The 24,285-nt window shown below is 43.6% G+C and overlaps 1 protein-coding gene across 2 annotated transcripts; it reads right to left on the reverse strand.

Moving 5' to 3' along the window:
• Positions 1 to 1,300: 1,300 nt before the first annotated feature.
• EXOSC10 (exosome component 10) lies at positions 1,301 to 23,540 on the reverse strand. Of its 2 annotated transcripts, none has more exons than XM_044996455.1 (25): positions 23,353 to 23,540; positions 21,399 to 21,535; positions 20,751 to 20,874; positions 19,067 to 19,171; positions 18,535 to 18,697; positions 15,725 to 15,836; positions 15,314 to 15,389; positions 15,039 to 15,149; positions 14,398 to 14,541; positions 13,371 to 13,561; positions 12,267 to 12,423; positions 11,000 to 11,148; positions 10,504 to 10,554; positions 9,529 to 9,640; positions 8,665 to 8,715; positions 7,966 to 8,044; positions 7,634 to 7,755; positions 6,899 to 6,994; positions 6,108 to 6,182; positions 5,553 to 5,640; positions 4,192 to 4,265; positions 3,519 to 3,684; positions 2,959 to 3,020; positions 2,217 to 2,293; positions 1,301 to 1,435 (listed from the first exon to the last, which is right to left on the reverse strand). In XM_044996455.1, the coding sequence occupies exons 1-25, from the start codon at positions 23,503 to 23,505 to the stop codon at positions 1,405 to 1,407; spliced, it is 2,706 nt and encodes a 901-aa protein (XP_044852390.1). In that variant the 5' UTR covers positions 23,506 to 23,540; the 3' UTR covers positions 1,301 to 1,404. The 2 variants fall into 2 exon arrangements, with proteins under 2 accessions (XP_044852390.1, XP_044852389.1); XM_044996454.1 differs by having other exon boundaries at positions 3,519 to 3,687; positions 23,353 to 23,539.
• Positions 23,541 to 24,285: the final 745 nt, after the last annotated feature.

Raw genomic sequence — 24,285 nt, forward strand, 5'->3', positions numbered from 1 at the left:
GTCAATAGGTCTTTCAGTAGATTCACTGATACATCCATTAAAAAAAGTAGCAGAGGTGGCAAAGCTGAAAGGGAATTGCAATTGGCAGCAAATGTGGAGTGGGCTGTGGAATGGCACATGTTCACAAAGAAAACTGCTGTTCAATTGCACCCCTTCAAAGACATGCAGGTGTAATATTCAGCTGTGCAAATAGCTTTCATGAGCAGGAAGGGACCTAGCTCTGCCACTCTTCAGATGTAATTTGCCTGACGCTATTCATGGCAAAACTCCTAAAATGAACAAAACCCACCACGCACGTCACTAATTTTTTTGTGAAATAAAGTTCTCAGATTGGAAGCCTCCAAAAACAGAAAAGACCTTTTTGCATTCGCTCACCTGCTGCTTGTCACCAGGCTTAGATTAACACTTAGAGATTAGGCTCAAACAGGAGAATTAAAAAACAGAGCAGCATTATGCAGTGATGCAGGTTTGAGAAAAAAAGGACAAGGACAATAGGAAAGGGAGCAGCACCCAGGGGTCAGAGCAGACAACCAGGAGTCCAGAGTTCTAGTATCTGCTCTGCCACTAACTCAGTGTATGACTCTACCAAGTCACGTCAATTTGGTGCTTCTTCAGCTGTAAAATGGGGATACTGCTTACCTGCCTCACGGGGGCATTAACAAGCCTTCATTTGTCAACACGTGGAACAAGCTTTGAGATTCTTAGACATTAAAGTACAGAGTAGCACAGGAGTGAGCAATGTCAAATAGATCCCATCAGTCTTCTCCAGTTGTGTTTTAACCTTCAACCTATTTACATGGCTTTCAGTCCCTGTGTTCATTTCTGTAACAGTCAAGCAAAGCAGTAACTGTTGATTTTCATTCAATTCAGAAGTACCTGCGCTCTTCTCTCCTAAGCACTGAAATTATTACTGCTTGGGAACAAATGCATTTTCTACATTACTGTGGCTTGCAGTAAACAGGCAGTTTGGCATCATAGGGACAGCCTGGCTCTAGTTCCTTTGCTGTTATATTTGTATAGGATTTGTTCCCCTATATCTAGTTCAAGTCACAAATATTTGCACATTTGCTGAATCTCTTGATTATTTCTGTGCTGGCTTTGGCAATACGAACCAGGTTAATCCCACATCCAACTGACATGTCGAATTCTGCTCTTCCAGACAGCGGAAGGTGGCAACAGGTTCAAGCCCGACACCAAATACATTTTCCAACCACTTCTGAAAATGTAAATATAATAAAGGCCAAAGACAAAACAATTAAAATTGGTTTTCCCCTTTGGAAAAAGCATTTTAATTATTTTAAAAAGATTTCTGTACAAAAACTGCAGCAGTGGTTGATATTTGCCTCTCCACAGCTCGACAGAGACTTTTGTTCATTGGCAGTCCCACAGGATCTCTTACAAACACTATCTTTTTGGCCAGCTGTGCTTGGAGCCCCTGCAAAAACAGTTACAGAAAGAATTTAAAATAGCTTTGGTTCGAAGTTCACTTGAGCTTTAAAGCCTATGAAATGTTAGCAAGGCTGTATTGAGACGATGGTGAAACAAGCTCTCTTGCTATCCCCACCTCAGTGAGAGTCAAAGTAATGTTGCTCTTCTGCAGCTGCAGGGGATTTATGGGCCACAATGCTGCCCCTCTGGTTACCTCCCCATAAGAGTTATGCCTGGGAACTGCAAACTAAATATCTTGGGAATTAGCCTCTGTGGAATTTTCATGTGAGCCAACACCATTGCTTTCCTTTCTAACTCCCTGGTTAGACATGTGCTCCCTCCGTACAGCCTGATCTTTGGTCCAGGGCTGCATCTCCCATAAGACTAGCACCACTGTGACCTCAGGATTTCAGATCATAGAATAATAGATTATTAGGGTTGGAAGGGACTCAGGAGGTCATCTAGTCCAACCCCCTGCTCAAAGCAGGACCAATCCCCAAATCCCTAAATGGTCCCCTCAAGGACTGAACTCGCAACCCTGGGATTAGCAGGCCAACGCTCAAAACACTGAGCTATCCCTCCTCTGCCAGGGTTGTCTTTTTTCACATTAATCTTGGACTAGATTTCTGAAGCTGATGTCAATGAACACCAGTAGGTGTTGTGTAGGTCTCATGCTAAGCATGTCCAGATACTGCTGTGTGAACTAGTATAACAGTGGCTTTGCCTATGACTCCAGGGCACTTGAGTGGGGAACACTCCACCACTTTGCAGAGAACCGTTCAACATACCGATCACTTTTCCCTGCCAGGTAGGACATGCTTTTACTTCCAGCTGGGTGCTGAAGTTTGCTGGCTCCAGAGAATTTCTATAAGAAAGGAAAAATGACCCACCAGTACATTAACTAACAATATATTTCATATGATACTTCTATTCACATCCAACCCTGTCTTGTCCATCATACCTCCAAGGAACACTTTCTGCTCATTTAAGTTGTGAGTTTTGGAATACAACATATTCTCTCATTCACCTGAAATGAGCTTTCCTGACTAGGAGCTTCTGCTTGACATTTCTGTCTACAGATTCCACAGAGATGAAATTTCTACAATTAGAGAGGTTAGTACAGAGGGATCCTGAACAGGACCCTATCCCCTTTTCTTCTCCCTGATTCATCCCCACCACTGTGCTTCATTTTATTCTACATCTCATCTCTCTCTGTGGAATGAGTTTGGACTGACATTGAAGTGACTGCACAGGAAACTGCATTTCCCACAGTATCACATGTAAACTGATCACTTGTTAAACTCTACACACAGTTGTAATTATATGAAAGAGAAGCTTGTGGATACCATCTGCACATCAGTCAGAGTGGCAGGAAGAGGGTGCACATGGGAAGAGGGCTTGTAACAAGCCTTATGGATTAGAGATCGAAAGCCTGCATCTCAGCATCAAGTGGCTATTAGGGGAGGTTTGGCTCTACAGACACACCATATCACCTTTATTTCTGTTCCTCATTTCAGAGTGTTCCCTTACCTTGCCTGTGTGGGCCTGCTTGGCTGGATCAAACTGGGATGACTGCTTGGATTTGCTGTTTCCTGAGACAGACACGGAGTGGAGAATAATTGCTATTAGAAAGGTTCTTTTAAATGAACAGTAAATTCACACCAATAGCAAGTGCTCTTTGGCTGTAATGAAAGGGCTGTCTTTCCCTCACTATGAAACAGAGTATACTGCTAAGGAGAGAATAAGCTTTTAAATGGATCCTCATTACACCTGATTCAAGTCTCTCCTATTTTCTACTGCTGCAGGGTTTAATGAAATACATTACTCTATTGTGCAGAAAAAAGAGCCAGTGCCTTTGGTAATTCCAAGAGCATTTAAACTGGTTTTGTAATTACATGGATGGATGGTGAGCAATCCACTTCAACCAGGCTGATTTCTTTAAACCATTCCCAATTCTTCCATTAGTACAGGGCAAAGACATTACTGTTTGGATGTCACAGAGCTCCACACACCCACACAGCCTTTCAAGGCTCAGCCAGGCAATGGTCTCCACAGCCTGCAGCCTCGGAGGTGGGGAATCCAGCTCTTACCAGCGAACACCTTGAAGTTAGACTTGCTGTAATCAAAGGGGGTGAACTGCTTTGGCATTTCCTGCTCCTCTGGCTGCTGGGAGGCTTTTGGCCGTTTCTTCTCTTGTTTCGGGGTATCTGTTCCTGGTTCACTGGTGACTCTCTCCCTCTTCTTGCTGGCCTGTTCCTGCTATAAAAGCAACACACCCAAGGAAGGAAATGTGATAACCTCTCTGCCCGGTCACACTGGGCTCAGATGGTAGTTGCCATGGATACCATAATGGGGGTTGGGGGAAACATTTCTGTACTGGGATCCAAGGTTTAAGATGCCTTGCTCCCATAGCAGAGGCTTCGCAGATTAGAAATACTGCTGACAATCATAATACTAGAGGCCTGGATCAGTTGTCGCTCTATGTACACATTTTGGGGGGAACCGAGGAAAACAGAGATAAGGCCATGGCTAGCCTAGAGGAGAGTTGAAACTGGAGTAGGGTGAGGCCCAGCACAGATTCATTGAGGTCTGAAACGAGGCCTGTTGCTGTGTACAGGGTCAGAAGCCCAGGAAAGGTTCAGTCCATAAATTCAGAGGGCCTGAGAGATGTTAGGTGCCCTGGATCGAGGGCCCAGAGTTTATATTTGTGAAGGCGAAAGGGGTAGCTTGTTTTGTCCTTCACACTCAAATATTTGTACGCACCGCAGCTTGCTGACGGACTGAGACAATATTCTCTGCTGTTGCTTTGCACTCCTTCTGCATCTGTTCACGGGCGGCTGTGAAAAGAACAGAGATTCAGCCAAGAGACATGCAGGAAAGCAGGGTTGCATTAGCAAAGATCGCTCTCAAGGAAGAACGAGGAGCTTGCTTTGCAATGGCAATCCTCTTACCCCAGATACCACACAGAGACAATCTTCATGAGGTGAACCTCATTCATCAGAAAACCCCTTTTAGAGCACGAGTTATGTCCCCCAGACTATGGCAGGACAGGAGCATACCATATCTAGATTATGGGGAAGCCAGCTGGCCGATTCCTCCGTAGTCTGTTGGGTGGTGGGGAATGGTTTATCTCAAATCTTACTCCACCTTAGCTCTCAGCTCCCCTAGCTCTCTCTAACCACCTCTTCCTGAAACACTCCCACCTGCTGAATAATTGAGGGCATCAATCACCAAACTAAGGCACCCCACTGGGCTGGGCTGGCTCCCTAGAAAAGATTTTGGGTGTCCCCAAGACAACTGACTAATCACTGTTCTGCCAAAATCTTAAGCACCTTCTCTATCTGAAGAATAACAAAAATGTAAAGCCGGTATTTCTGGTAATAACCGTGCAGATTAACGTGCCAGCCGTCGAACACTGGATACCTGCATTCTATGTGGAACGGGTTACAGAGGAAGTGAATTTAGAGGAGTCAGCCTGGAATACATATAATTAAGCACTATTTGCAGTCTCTTGTCAGTGAATGGCTAATACGCAAACAAAAGGGATACTGCATGTTAGCACAAACACACTGGAAGAGCTGTGCGTGTGGAAGTTTGCAAAGCACTAGTTTACACTGGGCCTTGTTCTACTGACTGTATCAATCTCCCAGTTTCAAACAGCAGTATCTTTTAGCCCCTTACAAATATACAAGGATTAGACAGAGGAAAGAGGTGGCCTGCCATGCTGAAAGGAGACTTTCTAGTTAAAAACTATGGGTTATGATGATGGTAGTTTTAATGCAAGCACTCTGAACTACCAAACAATCAGATCTGCATTTGATTTCCAGTCCTGACCTTTTGCGCCCCGTAAATGTAGAGGTAAAGGAGTACTATGGATGTATTGCTGGGAGGGAAGGAAGGAAGGACCTGATGTCATTCACTGCTAACCACCCAAATCACCTAAAATTGGTTGTGACTGGCTCTGAAAGGACTCTTGCTCAGAGTGTCTTGGTTGAAAAGGCTGTAGTTAAGATGCAGGGCCTGGACAGTGGTGTTACAGGGAAAGGGACATTCAGGGGTTTGGAAGATCCACCTTCCCTCATCCAGCCTTCTCCTCCATCTCAGTCCAAAAAAGTGGGTGTTACCTCTCTGCTGTACTGCTTTCTTTTTGGCTTCTTCCTTTGCCTCTTTCTGCAGTTGTGCCTGACTCATCAACTTCCACCGATTGCTGATCTACAGCAAAAGAAAATTATCCAGGATCACTCACTCTGAAGTCAGACAGAATGGGGGAGGAGTTTACAGACCTGCACCGGCATTCATTTTGGAGTACAGAACACCAAATCTGACTACACTGTTGCATGAACCATGGTTAAAATATGACTTTTTTTTATTTTGTAAAGAGTCCTGAGCCACATGAATTAGCACCAAAGGATCCATGTCAGGTATGGTGCCTAGTTGTAATTCAATGTTTTGCAATGTGGGAGATACGAGCTGGCGTTTCCCTTGTTCTTTGCTGTAGAAGTCTGAAAAACGTCTCCCCTTTTCTGAGGTGAAAGGGAAGCAAAAAGGAAAAAAATAAACCCAAGTAATCTCATGCCCCTCAGAAACTTCCAAAGGGGACTCGGAACTCATTGGTTGTCACCTGGTTCTTTCACAGGGAGCTGAGCAGTTTTCAGGAAATGTGGCAAGTAGACACTCACTTCATAAATTTTTGATGATGGGTCAAACTTTGCTGATTGTGAGATGTGGGCAGGATTCTGTTCTGAAGGCAGATACTAGGAAAAGGAAAAAACGTTTTTTTAACACAGCATGCAGGTTGCAGACAGCATACATGTCGGGGAAGTCACTGACGGCTGAGATGCACACTTAGTAGGTGCTAAGTGAAAAAAAGGTCAAATTTAACATCAATTCTACAGAAAGTTAACAGTTCAAAAGAATGTCAGTTCACCCCTGTCCAAAATTACCAAGCTTGAGGCCAACAGAAATATTTCTTTTGAAAGTAAATCCAATGGAAACACTTTTTGATAACATTATCCTCCACTTTGCAAGTCCAAACATACTGGCAAAATACATTTTAGAACATGGCAAACCAGAAATGAAATAGATTCATATCAAGAGAGGACTGACTAGTTTATTTTCACCATCAAGCTGAGACACATAAAATATGGTCAAAGATGAAAAACTAGATTAAAAAAAATGGTTTTAATTAAAGGTATCTAACAAAAGTTTAAGTTTTTAAAAAAAATCATTTTTTTAACCTGTTGAAGTGCCTCCTTAACATCCATTTCTCTCCAAGTTTCAAAACTAAATCCCATTGTTTTCCTTGCAAAATACATCTAGCATATAACCTTGTGATTCCAGTAAATGAGCAGTGGCTGATTTCATGCTAGGCTCTACTATCACTGCCTTGTGAAAATTCCTTCTCTTATGGGACCCACTACATTACTTTGTAGTAACAGCTGGTAAACTGAGCATATACAGTGCCCTTTACCATTCTAAACGGATTTTCAAAGGACTCCATTATGCGCTGAGCCTTCTGCTGTGCGACTGTTAAGTTCTTCTCATTCCCTTCATCCACATCAGGCTCCTTAAGGAATGCAGAAAAACAATTAGCATATAAAATACATACGTTACTTACAGACAGTATATAGACAATGAGTCCAGCATTGTTTGAAACACAGGATATGTGTCCTGAGGCTTTTAAGGGCTAGTAGAGTTAGTAAAAGCCAGGAGATCCCCTAGTGCCAAAAACTGAAACAGCATCAACTAGGTTTTGCTTACTTGTGGGGGGAGGGGGAGGAAATGGAGCGAAGTGAGATGGGGAACTGAGGCAGTACTGAATTTTACTTCGATACTTGACAAGCCTAGAAAGTTCTGTTCTGTAACAGTGCCCATTTCACACCTGCTGCTTGTTTTAGTAGTAGGTGAATTTTCAGTTGTATTTTTGGGCTCCTCAGGTTATCACCGTATTATTTCCTAATCCGCCTAAAGCCCCAGTGTGGGCAGTGACCCTGGGACTATAAGAAGAGCTAATCCACTTGCCAGCTTCCTACTTGCTGAACTTGGTTATGCTGTACACCTGACAGGGAGCACACCAGTATCTCCATGAATACCCTATTCCTCGGCAGCTACCTTTTGTGCAGCATTACTAGAACTCTTCACCAGTTTATCAAACCTTCATTTTCTAAAATTTAAATGTAGACACCTTCATATTACTGGAGCTTACACTGAATATACTGATGGTGGCTGTAGCAACAAGACATGCGGAATTGGGTAATATCCTTGTGCCGTCCATCTCCCCCTCGCTGTCTGAAAAGAGGCTCCCACATTCCAGAACTGGTGCAGGTTCTGCAGAGAAAGGAAAACAAAAAGTTTCTGGTTTTGAATACTCCATTCCTATTGGGTTTGTGTTCTGCTATGATCTCCCTGGCTCTGCAAATGAGCTTCCACTGAAGGTGAAATGCTTATTTTAAGGTGTCAAAGAAAAAAAAAAAAACTACTTGAATTTTTTCCATATTAGCAGAAGTCAGAGGCTGTCTCCCATCCTTCCCAAATTACCTAAGGCTGAGGGGTTCTGAATATCATCCAGAGGAACACGTGTATTGTCATGAGGTCCAAACAAATGATTCTCCAGCCTCTGCAAACAAATTCAAATTACATATGTGATCAATACAGAACCTTGCTCTGAGATGATTTAGGGGAATTTACAGAGTGGAAAATGACAGGCTAATCACAATTGAAATGTATGGGTGATGTTCTGAGGCTAAGTATTTCTAATATAGCTCATCTGCAATTGCACAGAGAATCTGACACTAAAAGGATGGCTGTGCAAATGGCTATTGGCTAGCAAGAATGCTTTGCTTCATAGACACAAGGCAGATAACTAGGACAGCTGTAGTAACTCATCTGAAATTTTCCTTCTTAAAATCAGTCAATATAGATTATAACAAACATACACAAAACTTTGTCCAGCAACTGTAGTGTTTACTGATGGAAGACTTATTTACTATAGTCTTGTTTGGAGCTTTTAAAATATTGACTCATGACTGGTAGTTTTACAAGCATTATAGCACACAAGGATAAAACTGGGTTAACAGAGGGACATGTTTGTCAAATGGAAAAAACTAGTCAGTGGATTTAGTGTAACTAGCTAGAATAAAATTACAATCTTCATGCTTCATATCGACCTCTGCTAAAGCAGTTTCTATGAGTCTATGCTTTAACACATTAGCATGCCTAGCATGACACAGATAGTACCTCTGGATTGGGCAGAGACCCTTTCTTCTTTACCGCCGTTGCAGTTTCAGACTAAGAGGAGAGAAAAAATAAGAAAATTACTAATGGTTAATTTTGAAGCATCTAGCCCAGCAGGCACAAGCTTCCCCCTACCAATATTTTCAACACAGCTAGCAGAAGAACAGTTCTACATTTCCCCTCCCAGGGGTGTGTCTCTGTGTGAGGATAGGTAAAATGACGAAGCTGTTCACATAGCAAGGCTGTGTTTGTGCTCAGGAATGGCTTAATTTCCCTGTAGGAGGATGCACTCCACTGTAGTAACAGCAGATCTGTGCTGACCTTTATTAAACCTCATTCCAAGTCTCTAGGTTGCATGTCTGTTTCTGCTTTGCCAGTTGTGTAGGCTTTGTCATTGGTGATTTCTTATGTGCATCCAACAAGCTCTTATTCCCTTTGTAGGTAAATGTGATGTGTGCATAAAGGCAGAATAGGGGTTATGCCCCAGAAACCTCACAGATGATTGCTTTGCTCAAGAGTGAGTATTTCTACCCGGTTACTCCCCTGGTTCCCTTAAGGGCCTAAACTGCATTGAAGTCTGCAGTGAGATTTCATTGCGGGAGTAGGAAGAAATGCCTACAGGAAGTGCTTCTGTGTGCACTATAGCATACAGTACAGTACTCAGGCTTTAAAGTGAGGTTACTGTCTCAGACGCAAAAGGCAATCCCCAGCAGCAGCCTTGCACTATAGCCTGGCATGTAGACTATTTCTAGATTTCAATACCCATGAGATCAATAGGAACCTCTGGAGGGCGAGGTGCAAGAGATATTCCACAATAAAGTCCACGTCTTTTGAGTTTTGTTATGTGTTGGTAGAAGATTTTTGTACCTTGAGCAGAGGCATCTCTCGGGCCTGTTGGATGAGGAGATGCATTTCGTTGATCTGTTGGCGGACTAGTGGTGGGATCGGGTTGCAGCAAGCAATGATGCCCTGGGGTTCTCTAAAGACATAATGAATTAAACTGAGTTTACTATATTCTCAGCTGATAAATCAAACCTTCACATGCAAAGGAGAGTAAACCAGATGTAATCACATGCCTTGCTTCACTGAGTAAGGCAAATCAGATTTGTAGTTACACTGGATAAACAGTGATGACTAATGTGTCAATACCACGTTTGGGCACATAAGGAAAGCCCATTAGCTCAGCACCCCCCCCCCCCCCAATGTTCTTTCTGCATCTAGCTTTAATTTCTCTCCTTGTCCAATATCTATTTTTCTTACAGAGGGAGTGTGGAGTGTTTTGAAATCACAGATGCAGTTTTATCTCCTTTCAAGTGTGGATGGTAAATTGTGAATACCAAACCCTCCAAAAAAAAATAAAATAAAAAAAATCTTGTTTACGGGAGAATGTCATGGGGGACATGAGAGGGGTCTGGCACCTACACATTTTCCTTTCCAAACTGAATCAACACCTAGGTGTATACTCCTATAGGGTACTGGTGGAGAGCTCAAAAGAGAAGGGAGATGCAATGACTGGCAGCAGTGTGACCATGTTTTGCATTAGCAGACTCTGTATTCCTGACATAAAGACACATGTATTTCATAGCCATCTGGCTTATGCTAGAAGAGCTTAGCATCTTAATTTGTGTACGGAATTTCTCTGCTTTGAAGAACTAAAGGCAGAGGCAATGCTAATTACTGGGAGCAACAAGCTAACCAGAGAAGTAAAAACAAAACAAGGGAAGAGGAAAATCCAGCTGACTGATGGACCTGGGACAAGCAAAGGACATTCAGAGTTGTACAAAAACAGAGGAGAAAAAAAAAACAACACCCCAAAAAACCCAAAAAGGCACCAATACATACTTGGGCAGTTCCTCTGCTATCTTCATTAGCATATGGTTTGGTAGCACATACCTGCAACATAAAGAGCAGTAGCACTGGTATCACGGTAATTGAGTTAATTAGACTTGTTTACAGAGAAATGTAATGGGGAAAAAAAACAACACCTCATGTATCATTCTGCACTGGGTCCAAGTTCTTAAGCGTTGGGGTCAGGTTAGGGAGAAATAAATCATGATTGATCTAGAAAACCATTGAGGCAACTCCCCCACCCCCCAATGATATTTCTGATCTGGGGGTTAGGAGGTCAGAGGAACATTTGGGAGGAAGTGATGCAACTAAAGTACGGCGCCTTTCACTGGATAGTGTCTTAGATACACAGGAAGCACCTAAATCAACCATTCTTAGCAGATCCAGGGTTTCCTTCGACGAGCTGCACCACCCTGCAGAGATCCACTCAACGAGCTGTACTGCTCTGCAGAGATCCATTTAAAACTGTGTCTAATGAACGACTTCCTACCCTGTACTCTCATCCTCTTGGCGTGCCATCTTGTCCCTCCAGGCAAAGAGCAATTTAAAAGCTGTTAGCTGCTGTGTGTTGAGATGCTTTTTCTGCCTCCTGTAGAGCTCGAGGTAGGAGTCCTCTGAGAAGATGGGTTTGATGTATTTCTGAACAGGAAGAATTAGAGAGACTGGTGCTCAATATCAAACAGAGTCATGTACCAACTCTCTTTGGGCTAGAGAGAACACACCCTGGGAAGTGCCAGAGAATCAAGCACACAAGAGAGGACTGGATGGTTTGCAACAATGGCTCATGAATTCAGAACTGAGGAGCCACTTGAGGTTTTTACCTTAAGCATTTGGGGCTCGCAACTGTTTATGTTTTAGTTCCAGCCACGCTCATTTTTTCATTTTAATTTGGATACATGAGGCAAGAAAGTTTTCAAGTCCAAGAGCATCCATAGACATAACAGATCTTTAAGTCTTGGTCGATTAGAAAACTACCCACCTCTTGTTCTCACTAGTTTTCACTTGGCAGTGTATATTTATCATGTAGTTACTGTGTGCTCCAATATCTGAGGCTTTTATTAGGGATGTCCAGAGAAGTGTGAGTAAATATTGACTCACTTGAAAAGTTTCAGCCTCTTGTCACCTGCAGGCTGATGTGGATCAGCAGCAGCAGTTTTGAAGACAACAAAAGGTCTAGAGCATCTAGAACAGGGGTTCTCAACCTTTTTTCTTTCTGACCCCCACCCCCCAAATGCTATAAAAACTCCATGGCCCACTTGTGCCACAATAACTGGTTTTCTGCATATAAAAGCTGGGGCCGGCATTAGGGGGTAACCAGCAGGGCAATTGCTTGGGGCCCCATACCACAGGGGCCCCCATGAAGCTACTTTGCTCAGGCTTTGGCTTCAGCCCCAGGTGTTGGGGCTCAGGGCCCCGGGCTTCAGCCTCATGCTTCAACTTTCTGCTCTGGACCCTAACGAGTTTAACACTGGCCCTGCTTGGTGGCCCCCCTGAAACCTGCTCGCAGCCCCCTAGGAGACCCTGGACCGCTGGCTGAGAACCTCTGATCTAGAGGTCCCTTAGCTAGTGGAACAGCTGAGCCCACACGAGGTGGGAATGGAGAGAGAGTAAGGCTGTAAGACTATTTCCAGATATACATACTGAAAATTAAGGATTCTGCCAGAAGGTAGGGAATGGGCCAGGCCCAACCTTGGGTGCTTCCCATCCTAAACAGTCTGTATTCTGACCCAGATAATTGGTCCCAGGTGAAGATTTACCTTCAAGCAGATGTCCTTGCTGCGCTGCCACACCACCTGCAGCTGAGTGGGCTGTCCATTTCCTCTCTCCCACAGTGCCTCTCTCACTTTATCATAAATGTAGAGCAGGTAGTGAGTGTCGTCTCGGGCGTAATGGATCATTTCCTCTGGCAAAGGGCTGGAAGCAGAGAACTATCAGTGGTGCACAAATGCGTTTTAGTAGCCCATCCATCATCCTTGCAGTGCCCTCTGCCACAGCACGTAAAGACAAGCTACATCTGGGTCCACCCCCCAAGAACGAATCCAGGAATTCTATGGATTCCTCTCCCCAGAATCTCATTTGTGGGCACCATTACAATGATTTTCTCCATCTGACCTCTTGCCTATATCTGGGAGACCAGGATCCCCAGGGGAGACATTCAATCAGATGGCAGGGGGTACCCTGTATAGTAATGCTACCACTGTGCGCCTGCACAGCCTATGTACCACAGCTGTGCTCTTCGTGGGCCAGGGAGATCGCGCTGCAGAGATCATTCTCAAGCTAGAACCCATCATTCAGTCCCTGTACTGGTTTACGTAGCATTTTTGATTTTTGTCTGGAAGTTAGAATTTTTTAGTGGTGCATCTGTCATAACAGAATTGCAATTTTAGAATGCCAGGCTGAGCAATGCAGAGAAGGTGGCAGCAATTACCTCTTCAAGGAGGTGGCAGCTTTTGTCATAACATTACACTGTAGTTATGCACTGCTCTTATTGCGTTAAGTCAGCTTCCAGAAGTCTTTTGTCTCGCTGATTTTAAAACATGCATATTACAGCATTTGGCGAGAACTTAGTGCTCATCAAAGTAAGGGGCTGAAATAGACAGCCAAGCACAGTGTTCCGTAGGCAGATGCTGTACATACTAATCTCAACCCCATTCCACAAATCTGCTAATGCATTTCAGCGCTGTTTTGAAGCCTGGCCCTTTTATTCCAGTTCTTCACCCCCACAGTCCTAACCAAACATCCCAGTGAGCTATGTGGTTTGGGGATTGGTTGAGAAGTGAAACAGTCACCCATTAACATGCAAACAAGTCCTGAATTTGACTCTTAACTCTAACGGCAACACGTCAGGATAAAACTCTTACCGAATCCTCCAGTCAGCCAGCTGATACCGCTTGTCAGTTTCCACGTGGCAATAGAGTTTTAGCAAGTGGTCCAGGGAGTGCCTGCCAAGGTTGAGGAGACGGGCAGCCTGGTGAGTATCAAACATGTTCACTAAGTACAGACCAAAATCTTTCTGTAGCCACTCCACATCTGAGTCGGCACCATGAAGGACCTGTAAGGCAACACAATCAAGGATGTGAGAGGGTGGAATAGCACTTGGGATGAGAGGATAACCAATTCCACTTAGGGGCCAGAAGCACCAGAGTTAGAAAGTTATGTTTCTAAACCAAGACCTCTTTGCCAGCATTTCTCCTTCCACTGCTAGTGGCATAACAGCAAGTACTTGGTTTCACCCAGACCATGTTTCCACACTCAGCCCTCTCAACAGACAACTGGTAAACCACTGAAAATTTATTTCTCCTCTGTTCCCGCCCACTCCCCCAAATAGATAGTAAAACCTAAGAGCTTTGGAGCTGAGAAGATGCCTGCTAACTGTTCAGTCACATTTCTTATGGCGCTCCCCATCCATTCCCTCCCATGTTTATACTTTTTATCTAGTGGGCAAGCTCTTTGGGGCAGGGACCTTGTCTTCATACTTGTCAGTAAAGCACCTACCATCAAGAACAGAAATGGTACCTGGTTTGTGTTCAGTACAGTCTGATGGATACAGACCTGCCTAAGACCTCCTGATGGGTGGTCAGATCCATTTTTGGGCCATTACCAACTAAGCAGTGCTCACTCTCACAACAGTGACTTAGATGTTACTAGCATCTTAAGGCCTGAGGTCATAAAGGCTGATTCAGTGCTCACTGAAGTCAAGGGGAATCTTTCCAATGATTTCAATGGGTATTGGATCAGGCCCATACCATGGCTCTCCCACTTGTGCCAACCTTTCCCCGGAAGGAGGAAGTGGCTAGGGCAGGAGAATAAAGCATGGTTCCAGACAGAGTTAATCCAAAAATAAGTTATCCAGGCATAATTCTGAATAGGTTGGAAGCGTCTACTGACCTTCACAATAGCAGGGTCTGTGAAGGCCTCATTCAAAATATACATGTCACTACGTAGCTCCAGGGTGTCAATAATAAAATCTTCCATCCGGGTGGAAATCTGCATCAGACATGTCAAGCCCAGGAAACTCCTATAGGAATGGTGCTACCAGACAAAGGACAGAAGTTAACTCAGAGTCTCTGCAGGAGTGGTACTATGAAACACAGAATGACCAAAAGCAGAGGAAAAGATGACAATAAATGAATGAAGAATTCCTCTAGGCAAAAGTTAATGACATGAACAGATTTCAGGTCTTTGCAATCATTGCTACTATTTTAATAATACATCATCCGAATTAATTTTGAAGTTGGTCCTTTCCATGGATCTCAATATAACCCAGGGGGGATCATAGGAAAAAATTCAACAGACTAAATTCAATATAAAGCTTATTACAATAGAATAAAGTTTGAGAAGTTAAAATGGCAGCCAAAATCCCATGCAGGCTTCCCACATCACACCTGGGACATATTACCTAACTCAACATAAAAAGGATATGGTACACAAAGCAACAGATGATGAAAATTAGAAGGATAATAGTATAATGTAACCTGCTAAGTGCTAACTCAACATATGTAATTTAAAACAAAGAGCAACACACTTACCTCCAAATCCACAGCAAATTCTTTGCAGCTTACGAGCTTTTCGTTCAGTTCTACCAACTCATCCAAGGTGGAGATGAAATGGCAGGGTGTGTCTTCAACAGGCCTGTACATCTGACATATAGCCAAAAGTTTCTGAATTAAAGACCACTCTCACATGCTGTAACTGCTCCCCCGCAATCATAACTAGGCTACAACCAGGGCCTACTGCAAACTGATTATCTACTTCTTCCAACGTTTCTTCTAGATTCGAACAGTAATTTAACCTGGGCACTAACCTGAAGTTGTGGTTTCTCGAGAGCTTCATCTGGTGGAACAAAGTGCTCCAGTTCATACTGGTAAGGATGAGCAAACCTGCAAAAGTAACAAAAAGGGAATCTGCGTCATTCCAATCAACTTCACCAAGCCAAAGGAAGTGGTTATCAAGAGATACTCTTTGTGAGCCACCGCAGTTTGCCTAGTATTGACCAGAAAACTTAGCACAGGGCAGATTTGTTATGCATAGGTATAAAAAAAATTATGAATATATATGGGGGCAGCTACAAGTGAAGAACCATGCACGTGCACAGATACAGAGAAGAGCCACATGAGGTGCTGCATGTGACAAGTACATGCATAAAAGGGCTGCATACAAAATGCATATAAATCTCGTGTATTTCCAGCATCCTGTTGCCTATTTAATTTCTTACATGTCTTGTTCAGTCTGCTGAGTTCTCTGTTGATGGAGGAAATCGGCCAGAGCAGCTGGTACATCTAAGTCTTCAGGACGCTCCTTTCGCTCCCGCCTGCTTTTTGCGAGTGCTGAATGACCAAGAAGAAAAAATTAGACACCGCTGTACAAATAACGTGTATTCCTAACTCAAGTTTCTCTCCCCAATGCCTAATCTGAAACCCATTGAAATAATTAAGTATTATAAAACCCTGAACACTCCTGGCCTACTGCTTCTAAATACAAGATTTCTACCTGTGCCTTGTTTTATATCTCAGTAGTAGGTATGACAAGGACATATGTCACCCCGCAAAGACTAAGTAAGATGAGCAATGCTAACATAACAAGAAATTTTTAAAAATTTAATCACATGGTGCAAGCATCCCAAAGATTAATAATTCTGGCAGCCAAACACTGCTCTGCAATGGAAAGGCAACTAGCAGCTCTACCTCCATTATATATGCTATTAGAAAGTGATGAAAAATAATAAAACGAAAGTCAAATCAACTGTTAGTAGCTAGATCTGCAATTGCATTTTAATGGAGAAATGTTGATTCAACAACAACCGAATGACAGATCACAAAGACTTGGAATGTTATGGGGTGGGAGGGAGGGGGAGAACTACTGAAGCTTTTGGTTGCTTTGTGTCAACTATTTGGCTAAGGAAGCAAAAGTAAAAACCTCACATCTAATCTTTTTTTCACTATACTAATAACAAAACCCATTATTTCTTCTAAGGTCAACTGCATTTACGCAGGACCTGGTACTTCTTGACATCAATAAGAGCCTGATCCCTGACTTTGTGGGAGCAGGATTAGCTCCAAAATACATTCTGTGTTACAGATTGTTACATGTGCATCCACAGCAAGACATTTTATACAGACTTGACTCTAATAAGAACGTCACCATCATAACGGGATGCTTACTACTTCCAAAGGGTTTTTGTCTCCTTCTGAGGTACACATTCTTTAGATTCAATGATTTCTTTTGGCTTGTGAGGGTTGGTTTCTGTTTGATGTTCATTATAAAAATAATAATTAGGGCTGTCGATTAATCGCAGTTAATTTACGCGATTAACTCAAAAAAATTAATAGCAATTAAAAAAAATAATCACGATTAAGTGCAGTTTTAATCTCACTGTTAAGCAATAGAATACCAATTGAAATTTACTAAATATTTTGGATGTTTTTCTACATTTTCATATATATTGTATTCTGTGTTTTAATTTAAATTGAAGTGTATATTATTCTTCATTACAAATTATTTTCACTGTAAAAATGATAAAAATAGTATTTCAATTCACCTCATACAAGTACTGTAGTACAATCTCTTTGTTGTGAAAGAGATTGTGAAATCTACAACTTACAAATGTAGATTTTTTTGGTACACAACTGCACTCAAAAATGAAACAATGTAACACTTCAGAGTCTACAAGTCCACTCAGTCCTATTTCTTGTTCAGCCAATTGCTAAGACAAACAATTTTGTTTACATTTACAGGAGATAATGCTGCCCTCTTCTTATTTACGTCACCAGAAAGTGAGAACAGGCATTTGCATGGCACTTTTGTAGCCGGTATTACAAGGTATTTACATGACAGATATGATAAACATTTGTATGCCCCTTCATGCTTCGGCCACCATTCCAGAGGACATGCTTCCACGCTAATGGTGCTCGATAAAAAAAAATGCGTTAATTAAATTTGTGACAGGAGAGAATTGTATGTCCCCTGCTCGGTTTTACCCTTATTCTGCCATATATTTCATGTTATAGAAGTCTTGGATGATGACCCAGCACATGTTGTTCATTTTAAGAACACTTTCACTGCAGATTTGACAAAACGCAAAGAAAGTACCAACGTGACATTTCTAAAGATAGGTACAGTACTCGACCCAAGGTTTAAGAATTTGAAGTGCCTTTCAGAATCTGAGAGGGACGAGGTGTGGAGCATACTTTCAGAAATCTTAAAAGAGCAACACTCTGATGCGGAAACTACAGAACCTGAGCCACCAAAAAAAGAAAATCAACCTTCTGCTGGTGACATCTGATTCAGAGGATGAAAATGAAGAAGAGTCAAGCCGCACTGCTTTGGATTGTTATTGAGCCCATCATCAGCATAGACGCATGTCCCCTGGAATGGTGGCCGAAACATGAAGGGACATATGAATCTTTAACGCATCTGGCATGTAAATATCTCACAATGCCGGATACAAAAGTGCCACGAAAATGCCCGTTCTCATTTTCAGGTGACATTGTAAACAAGAAGCAGACAGCATTATCTCCTGCAAATGTAAACATACCTGTGTGTATGTGAGCGATTGGCTGAACAAGAAGTAGGACTGAATGGACTTGCAGGCTCTAAAATTTTACATTGTTTTATTTTTTAATGCAGTTTTCTTGTACATAATTCTACATTTGTAAGTTCAACTTTCATGATAAAGAGATTGCACTATGGTACTTGTATTAGGTAAATTGAAAAATCCCATTTCTTTTCTTTTTTTTTACAGTGCAAATACTTGTAATAAAAAATAAATGTAAAGTGAGCAATGAACACTTTGTATTGTGTTGTAACGGAAATCAATATATTTGAAAATGTAGAAAACATCCAAAAACATTAAAATAAATGGTATTCTATCGTTTAGCGGCACGATTAATCGTGATTTTTTTAATTGCGCGATTTATTTTTTAAATCACTTGCCAGCCCTAATAATAATACCACCTAGCTCATATTTATTATTATTATTATATGCTACCCAAGGCAAATGAAGCCCTTTCACCCTGGCCTTCTTACCTTCAGGCAGCGGTTTCAGAGCGTTGGGTTTGACAAAAAGCTTAGGTACAAAGGGAGTGTTGGAATTGTCAATCTTCTCTCGAAATCTGAGCTGTGGTCGAGTGATATTCTTGGCATGTAACAATCGGAAGGTTTCAGACTTTGTTCTGTGGGATTCTCCACTCTGTTTAAAACACACATTTGAATTGATTTTGAGATAATCTATTAAGACTCACCCTATATGCATTTGAATATTAAACTCCAGACACAATAATGAAAAACTTCCTGAAAGTAGAGCACTGTATCTAAGGTCAATACAACAACATGTAAATTAGGTGCCCTGGGACCCTGAATTCAGGTTAGAGAGAGATCTGTGTGCATGAAATCTAGATCAGAAACCCAGGGATCCTGAATCTGGAGTGAAGGGAGGGGAAGCACAACCAGAAATCTAACGGAACTTTGGGTTACTGAACTCCCAACCACAATCAGTACAACTCAAGCCTAAGCAAAAAAGTTCAAGTTAATTCAAATCAGCTGACTGTAGAAGTCTCACCTTACGGTTCCAGCTGGAAACGATTGTCTTTGGGAGTTGCATCCCTGCAGGGAGGATAGGCTGCTGATTCTTGTTCACTCCTGCTGCTTCATCCAGTAAAATACCCTGAAATTTGGGAAAAGAAGTTTAAGCGAAACTGTATGAAACATTCTGTATTTGGCAGTCCAGCTGGACTGAAAGAGAAATGTGCAGCTGCCTCCATGCTCATCAACTCTGAATTTTATAAAGGGCAAGAGTGGCCAAAGGCTAGGTATGGAATTCTAATGTTAGGGATTAGGAGACGCAATTGCCAAGGAATCAAAGGTGAGTTTCTTCAGAGATATTCATGTGCTGATCATCCTAGACCCACACTCTCCTCTCATATCTTATCCTCCACTCTGCCCAGTTTTGAGATGGGCCAATACAGAGTTAGTCTTGCATCTAATTTGCTTGGCAAAGCATGATAAATAAACAACTCTTAGCCAGGCTGAGAAATGAACCATTGTTATAGACGTGGCACTGTCTTCTAGTGGCTGAAGCACTGGCCTAGGAATCAGATAACTTTTTTTTTGTGTGGACATTATGGCACCATCTAGAGGCCCCAACTGAGATCAGGGACATATCATGCTAGGCACAGTACAGGCAAATAGTAAGAGACAGTCCCTGACCCAAAGGGATAACAGTGTAAATAGACAAAGGTTTGGAAGGAAAACTGAGGCCCAGAGAGGTAATGTGACTTGCTCGAGGTAACACCACAGGTCAATGGCAGAGCCAGGAATAGAACATGGAGCTCCAGATTCTCAGCCCCAGATCACATGGCCCTTCTTAGGCTTCTTTCATACTCACTTTGCACAAGTGTAAATGACTGCATGAGGTTCCAGATAGCAGAGAATAAAGCTGTGGAAGGCTACAGCACCAAAGGCCAATGTGCCATTACTGGGGCCTGGGAAGCACTGATTTAAATGACTGGTTTAAGAGACTTTAGTTTTGAATGTAAGTGGTACTGAGGTCTCTGCTCTCAGCCGCATGTCAGTTTAATCAGCTGCCAGCCTGTTCTGTTCTTTATGGCTGGGGTAATTATTCCAGCTCCCTTGCTCTCCTGGGGTAGTATATGATACATCCGCTCTGGCACCCACACAGGCAGCCTTCTCTTCCTCGTTTGCAATGGAAAGGTTTGATTTACTGTCTCTGGTTTTCAGGAACAGTTGGAGCCCTGGTTTCTATTCCTTCTGCTGTGTGACCTACGGCAAATCATGTCACTTTTCTGTGTCTCTGCTTTCCCTTCCGCCCTTTGTCTATTCTATTTAGATTACAAGCTTTTCAGCCAAGGGACATCTTGTGTGTATGTACAGCACCTAATACAATGGGTCCCAATCTCAGCTGGATCCCTTAGGTGCTGTTGTCATAAAAGTAATCACTCTCATCCTTACAGACTCAGTTCTAACCTACTGCTGTGATTTGAAATACAGAACAGTGACAGACAGCTCAGAAAAATAGCCTCCCATTGGGCTGTAATTTTTTTTAATTTTTTTTTAAACAAGGAGATACCTAAGAAATAGTGACTATAACAGAATAAATGTTTAAAATGAAAGAGATCTAAGAGTCAGGAACAAAGTGTAATTGCTAAATATTGCCATTTCAATTTCTGTGGAGAGTGATCCGCTGAATGGTTACAAGACAAAAAACACAGGGAAAGTTTACTCACCACTCTTTCAAGAATTACATCATTGGAGTCAACCAGCAAATCAAATTTATCTTCCAGCTCTGTTGCTTTGCTGCGATCCTTGATGTGACTGCGACAGCCATGATACTGCATCACCTTGCTCATACTAACAAGAGAATAGTTCAGTTACTCTTTAAATGACATTAAAAGCAGGTATACTAAGGACTGGACCAATTTATTAAGATCCTTCCTGAGCTCTGGCTACTCTGAGGTTTGCAAAATCAAATATAGATCCTTTAGATACTGTTGTAAGAGCTTTGAACATGAGAAGCTCTGAGAAAGTGCTAAGTATTGCTATTCATTTCCACTGGGTCTACGAAACTTAGACTGGGCCATCTAGTTAGGAAGTCACTTTTCCATCAGCCCCCACCTGCTCAGTTCTTCACCTAAATTGTTGCAGCTACTTTACAGTGGTAAACTGAACGACTAAATTTTTATCATTACCATTTAAATTTCATGTATCAGAAAAGCAGTTGACACATTTTTAAATACAGCTGAAATATACGTAATAAAAAATGCTCATATATTGTTTTATTTTGAAATTTGCAAAGAAGAGAATTCTCTGCCCCTCACTTTGTTCCCTATCATTAGGTTTTCACCACTGACACAAGAAAGCCAAAATGTTCTTACCAGTGAAGCAGCCTGTCACCTTGCGTTTCACAGTATGCCCGGAATCCAGGAAAACTGCGATAGAAGTCATATTCATCTCCAGGCTGAGGGAGCCCATTAGATGCCTTAGTAGCAGCCACCACAGTGCCAAGTGCATGCTGTTAAAAAGCACACATCATTAAAATATAATTCCACAATGTATCTTCATTTTAATATGACCCTGCCAGATGAACACACAGTAATCCCATTCCTCGCATTATATTACTATTCCTAAACCAAGACACAACTAGGCCTTTTTAAACAAGAGAGTTTACAACCATTTCTTTCTGAGTTAATGAAACTAATACTAAAAAGAAAAGAAAAACCTTAAACTGAAGATGTTTTGGTTTAATGGAAATATTATGGGTATACTAACTCCAACTTCAGAACTAAGAAATGCTCTCTCTCTAGGGCCATGTCTACACTATAAAATTAAATCGACGTAATTTACATCGGCATACAACCACTGCAGTAATTGCATCGCCTACACTTTGCTCCTTGCATCACTGGTGCGTGTCCTCACCAGCAGCGCTTGTATCGATTTTATTGTAGGGCATTGTGGGAAGCTTCCTGAAAGCCAGTAACCATCTATGCAAGCAATGTTGTGTCTACACTGACACTGCATCGACCTACCTACATTGATTTTGATTCTATGCCGCTCATGGAGGTGGAGTTATTAAGATGGCATAGCGGGGCAGTTAAGTTGGCAAGAGCAAAATTTTAAGTGTAGACACTTCCATTGTTAGGTCGATGCAAGGCAGCTTACATCAATCTAACTCAGTAGTGTAGACCAGGCCTACGAAAAGGTCCCTGGGTGAGGAAATGTGTAGGAACTAAGTTTGTAAATGCCGTGGTTTGTAAATCAGTTTGTAGAATGCTTTGTCATGCTTGGATTAACAGTCCCATATAAATGTCCACGTATATCCAAAAATCAAGACCTAGCTGCTAAATGCATATTGAAAATCCTTCTTGCTGTAGGGAGAGCATTACAGAGGAGGCTGCCTCTCTTGCACCTACCCTGGTGAAAATTTATGAATACAGAGAATCCCATCACTCCAGTGTTGCCAAATCTGGGGGTTTCCTTTGAATTTTTTTCCGGTTAAGACACAGATAACTAAATGTAGGGCTGCTTTTGGCACCAGGGCCCATGGATGAGCTACTACCGGCTGTTTAGGTTCAATTTGTCTCACCACCATGATTCTAGTTCCCCAGACTCCACTGCAGGGAATGCCCTAACTAATTTGAGGGGTGATGCTGACAATTTGCCAGGAACAGGAAGACTGCCTCCCAGTGTCCACGGGGACAACAGGCCCTGGTTTACAATTCTAGTTCCGAGTCCCGTGGCCTACATCTCTCCATTTCACAGAACTGCACAAACGGACTCACTTCACGGCAGTAGGATGCGGCTTGTCCCCCCCCTCTCCCCGGGGGAGAGGCGTGACAGCGTGGGCGGCGCTGGGAGGCTGCACTGAGAGCGCTGGCTACCCGGGCTGTGCGGGGATGGGGGGCAGAGAGGATGTAGGTTGTATGTGGGGGCAGCACCCCCGCCCCCGCCGCCATGCTGGCGCCCGGGTCCCCCCTCGGGCTGCCCAGCTCGCTCAAGCTCTGCCCTGCGCTGACAGGGTGGGTGGTGCAGGCCCCGGCTGCAGCAGCAGCAGGAGGTGGGCCCAGGGTCACAGCTCCAAGGCCCCACTTCCCCACCTTAGAGCAAGGGCACTGGGCAACAGGGGGCGCGAGGCCCAAACTACAACGCCCGGCAGGCAACACTCCGCCTCAGTCTCGACCGCGGAGAATGCTGGGAAATACAACGTAGCGCGCTTCCCCTCAGGCCTCAGCTCGCGCCGCGAGCAGGAACTACAGTCCCCAGCATGCCCCGCTGCGGGGGGTGCCGCAGAGCACGCCGGGAGTAGTAGTCTGTGGCGGCTCCCTGCCGTACCTTGACGAAGGAGTCGGCATCCCTGAACCCCGGGAGCACGGTGTCGGAGCAGCCTCCCAGCGGCTCCTCCGTGGAGCCGTCGCTCCCCGTGTCCATTATCCGGCCCGTCTTAACGGCTGCGCTACGACTCCCCCGTCCGCCGGCAGCCGCCATCTTCGACACGGACCCACGTGACGCGACAATAGCTGAGTCTCGCGCGATAACAGAACCGCGGGGGGGGGGGGGGGAAGAGGCGGAAGTGCGGGAAGACGCATGCGCACGCGGTGAGAGCCGGGGCTGCCCTATGAGGGTCTGGGTCTTTCCCTCTTAGTACCTCAGCGAGGCCGGGCGAGCGGAGCGATCTCCTCGTCCGCCGTATGGGCCCGGCGCCGCTCCGGGGCGCTCATCCCAGCACTGCCCCCCCCCCGCCCTGGGAGCGGGGCGATCTCCCGCCAAGTTCCGGGGCCCCAATGCCGCCGCTTGGCTGCCCCTCCCCACACACACGCGCTGTAGGGTCCCGGCTGCTGCCCCCGCTGGAGTAGGGCCACGAGCCTGAGCCCCCCCCCCCACTCCGCCCTCTAGGCAGGGGCTTGACTGCAGTCCAGGAGGGGTTATTCGCTGCTGTCCAGCGTGATTCCGGGAGTATTTGATTCAGCCCCTTTTGTAAATGGACATTTCCTAGGAAAGCCTCGTCTAACCTTGACTAGACAACAGCCTGAGAGAACAAGTCACATGTGTTAGCGAGCTTTGATTTTTGGAGTTTTTTCTACACCAGTTCAGAGATTGGTGGTATAAATTTCAATCTGCCAGCAGATGGAGACTGCCGCTCAAGTGTTCTTATTCCTCCTCCCGTATACAGTCTTGGGGAGTTGATTATTTCAAAGCAGAAATAATCAAAATCAAAACAGGTAAAACCTTTTTTCCCCTGTCCCAGACACTTTGAATTTCCTGTAT

The sequence above is a fragment of the Mauremys mutica genome, chromosome 21 (assembly GCF_020497125.1).
Source record: "Mauremys mutica isolate MM-2020 ecotype Southern chromosome 21, ASM2049712v1, whole genome shotgun sequence".
NCBI lineage: Eukaryota > Metazoa > Chordata > Testudines > Geoemydidae > Mauremys > Mauremys mutica.

What these genes read in the sequence shown, in the direction of transcription:
- EXOSC10 (XM_044996454.1), bottom strand. Translation starts at nt 23,505, where the DNA reads ATGGCGGCTGCCGGCGGACGGGGGAGTCGTAGCGCAGCCGTTAAGACG. An exon ending in CTGGCTGACTGGAGGATTCG is followed by an intron (nt 12,424 to 13,370) that starts GTAAGAGTTTTA and finishes CTCTGCTTCCAG; the next exon opens with CCCTTTGCCAGAGGAAATGA. An exon ending in CCACCATCAGTATATTCAGT is followed by an intron (nt 6,995 to 7,633) that starts GTAAGCTCCAGT and finishes GCATTCCTTAAG; the next exon opens with GAGCCTGATGTGGATGAAGG.